Source organism: Halyomorpha halys, unplaced genomic scaffold (assembly GCF_000696795.3).
Source record: "Halyomorpha halys isolate HHAL.00 unplaced genomic scaffold, Hhal_1.1 Scaffold994.1, whole genome shotgun sequence".
Taxonomy (NCBI): Eukaryota; Metazoa; Arthropoda; class Insecta; order Hemiptera; family Pentatomidae; genus Halyomorpha; species Halyomorpha halys.
Genome location: NW_027115041.1, coordinates 159533 through 161198, shown reverse-complemented (window position 1 = coordinate 161198; position 1666 = coordinate 159533). Strand labels below are relative to the sequence as shown.

The 1666-nt window shown below is 28.9% G+C and overlaps 1 protein-coding gene across 5 annotated transcripts in view; it reads right to left on the bottom strand.

Moving 5' to 3' along the window:
- The window catches only part of LOC106687657 (uncharacterized), a 39014-nt gene that overhangs the window by 29623 nt on the left and 7725 nt on the right, over nt 1–1666 (bottom strand). For all 5 annotated transcript variants that reach the window (XM_014431662.2, XM_014431659.2, XM_014431660.2 and 2 more), the window contains exons 5-6: nt 1337–1471; nt 1121–1240 (exon numbers count right to left, since the gene is read on the bottom strand). In XM_014431662.2, the coding sequence (XP_014287148.1) occupies nt 1121–1240; nt 1337–1471 (255 nt within the window). The remainder of the gene's footprint in view (nt 1–1120; nt 1241–1336; nt 1472–1666) is intronic.

Here is a 1666-nt window from a genome sequence, read left to right as displayed (position 1 = left end):
TATATATAAGAAACACCTTTAATAATTATAAACTACCAAATAAATATTGCCAACTCAAAACATGTAATTTTGTTAAAAGAATGAACAGTGATTGTTTCAATCCGATGCCACCAGCAAACTATTGCTTATGGTTATTGAAAATATAGGAATAAACAGTAAGCAATATTGACCAAAAGTTAAGGGCTAAAATTGTTGGAAATCCAATTTACCACTAAAATTCTTCACCATAATTAAAAACCAGTAATCATAACTTATTCATCATGACAGGCATTTAAATACTCTAGCCGGCCAAGAATATTTAAAGTATGATGACGGATTATTATGGAAGATTCTATTAAATTCTTTTTCAAGGCAAGACAGACTTTTTGACGATTCTGAAACATTTTGTTATTTTTTGAAGTAATAAATAATTAATTTAATCATTAAATCCTGCATGATAATTCACAGAATTTTAAGATTTAAAGTAAGCTTTAGCACCAAGCCAATTTTCCTGTTTTTTTATGATTCCCTGACTTTACCCAGTTTTACAGATCACTAGACACCCTGTTATATAGAATATGGGGACATCAGACATGCCTGGGTTTACCCAAGTGTTCAAAAGGAGCAACCTAAGAGATATTCCAGTATAAAATCCTGACAAATTTTATATTCAGAGTAAGCGCCAATCCTTCAAACTAACAAATGCCAATGTTATGTTATTTCTATGGAAAGCAATGCTAATATCATGCCTGTTTTACTATATTTATATCACCGCTTATAGTTGAGAAGCAAGTGACATTTGTGGACGCACAAATAAAAATTAAAAAAAAGCTTATTATTTTTTGTAAATACTGTCTGATTTTGCACTGGTGATTTAAAACAACTACTAGTTGAGCTATTAAAAGCTAATACAACTATTCATAAATCATGCCTTCACATGGTTTTTATATGGAAATAGCCATTGTATTTCTAGATCAATAATACACAAAAAAAGTAAGAATATATTACTAAAAATCATAAATCTCAAAAACGAATGTAATGGAGATTCATTCAGTGGCAACTAAACAAAATGCTTAATAATAAAACATTTAAAAAAATAAATAAAAAGAACTAAAATATATAATAATTTAATATAGCTTACCATATTCAAAGGGTTTCTTGAATTCCGGGTTGGATAGATCAACGTTGACACTTTTTTTAACTGACCTTGGAGTTTTTCTCGTACTAAGAGGTGCCATAAGTCCTTCAGTATACTCAGTTTCTTTAATAAAAAAAACAAACAGAAAAAAGGTAATAAAATCAATTGATGAGATATGTAAGATAAATTTATAAAATGAGACAATAGAAGCCACAATACCATTCATAGTAACATCTGCATGTGAGTCTACTGAATCTACATCATTACTTTTCGATTGGATGTCAGATGTATCAGTTTCAAATCCAATAAAATCATCTGACTCTTCAACTTGGTTAAACGATTCTATAAGTCGATCTGTAATAATGAAATAATAATGTCTAAAAACCAACAAATTTTTGAAGTATAATAATGCATTATAATATGTAACATAAAATAAAATAAACTGGAAGATTATTGATTGACCGTGTGTAAAGATGAAAGGAATATGGTCCGGGTGCGGTCAAAAAACTCAAATAGTAGAATATACTATTTTATTGAGCCAACGTTTCG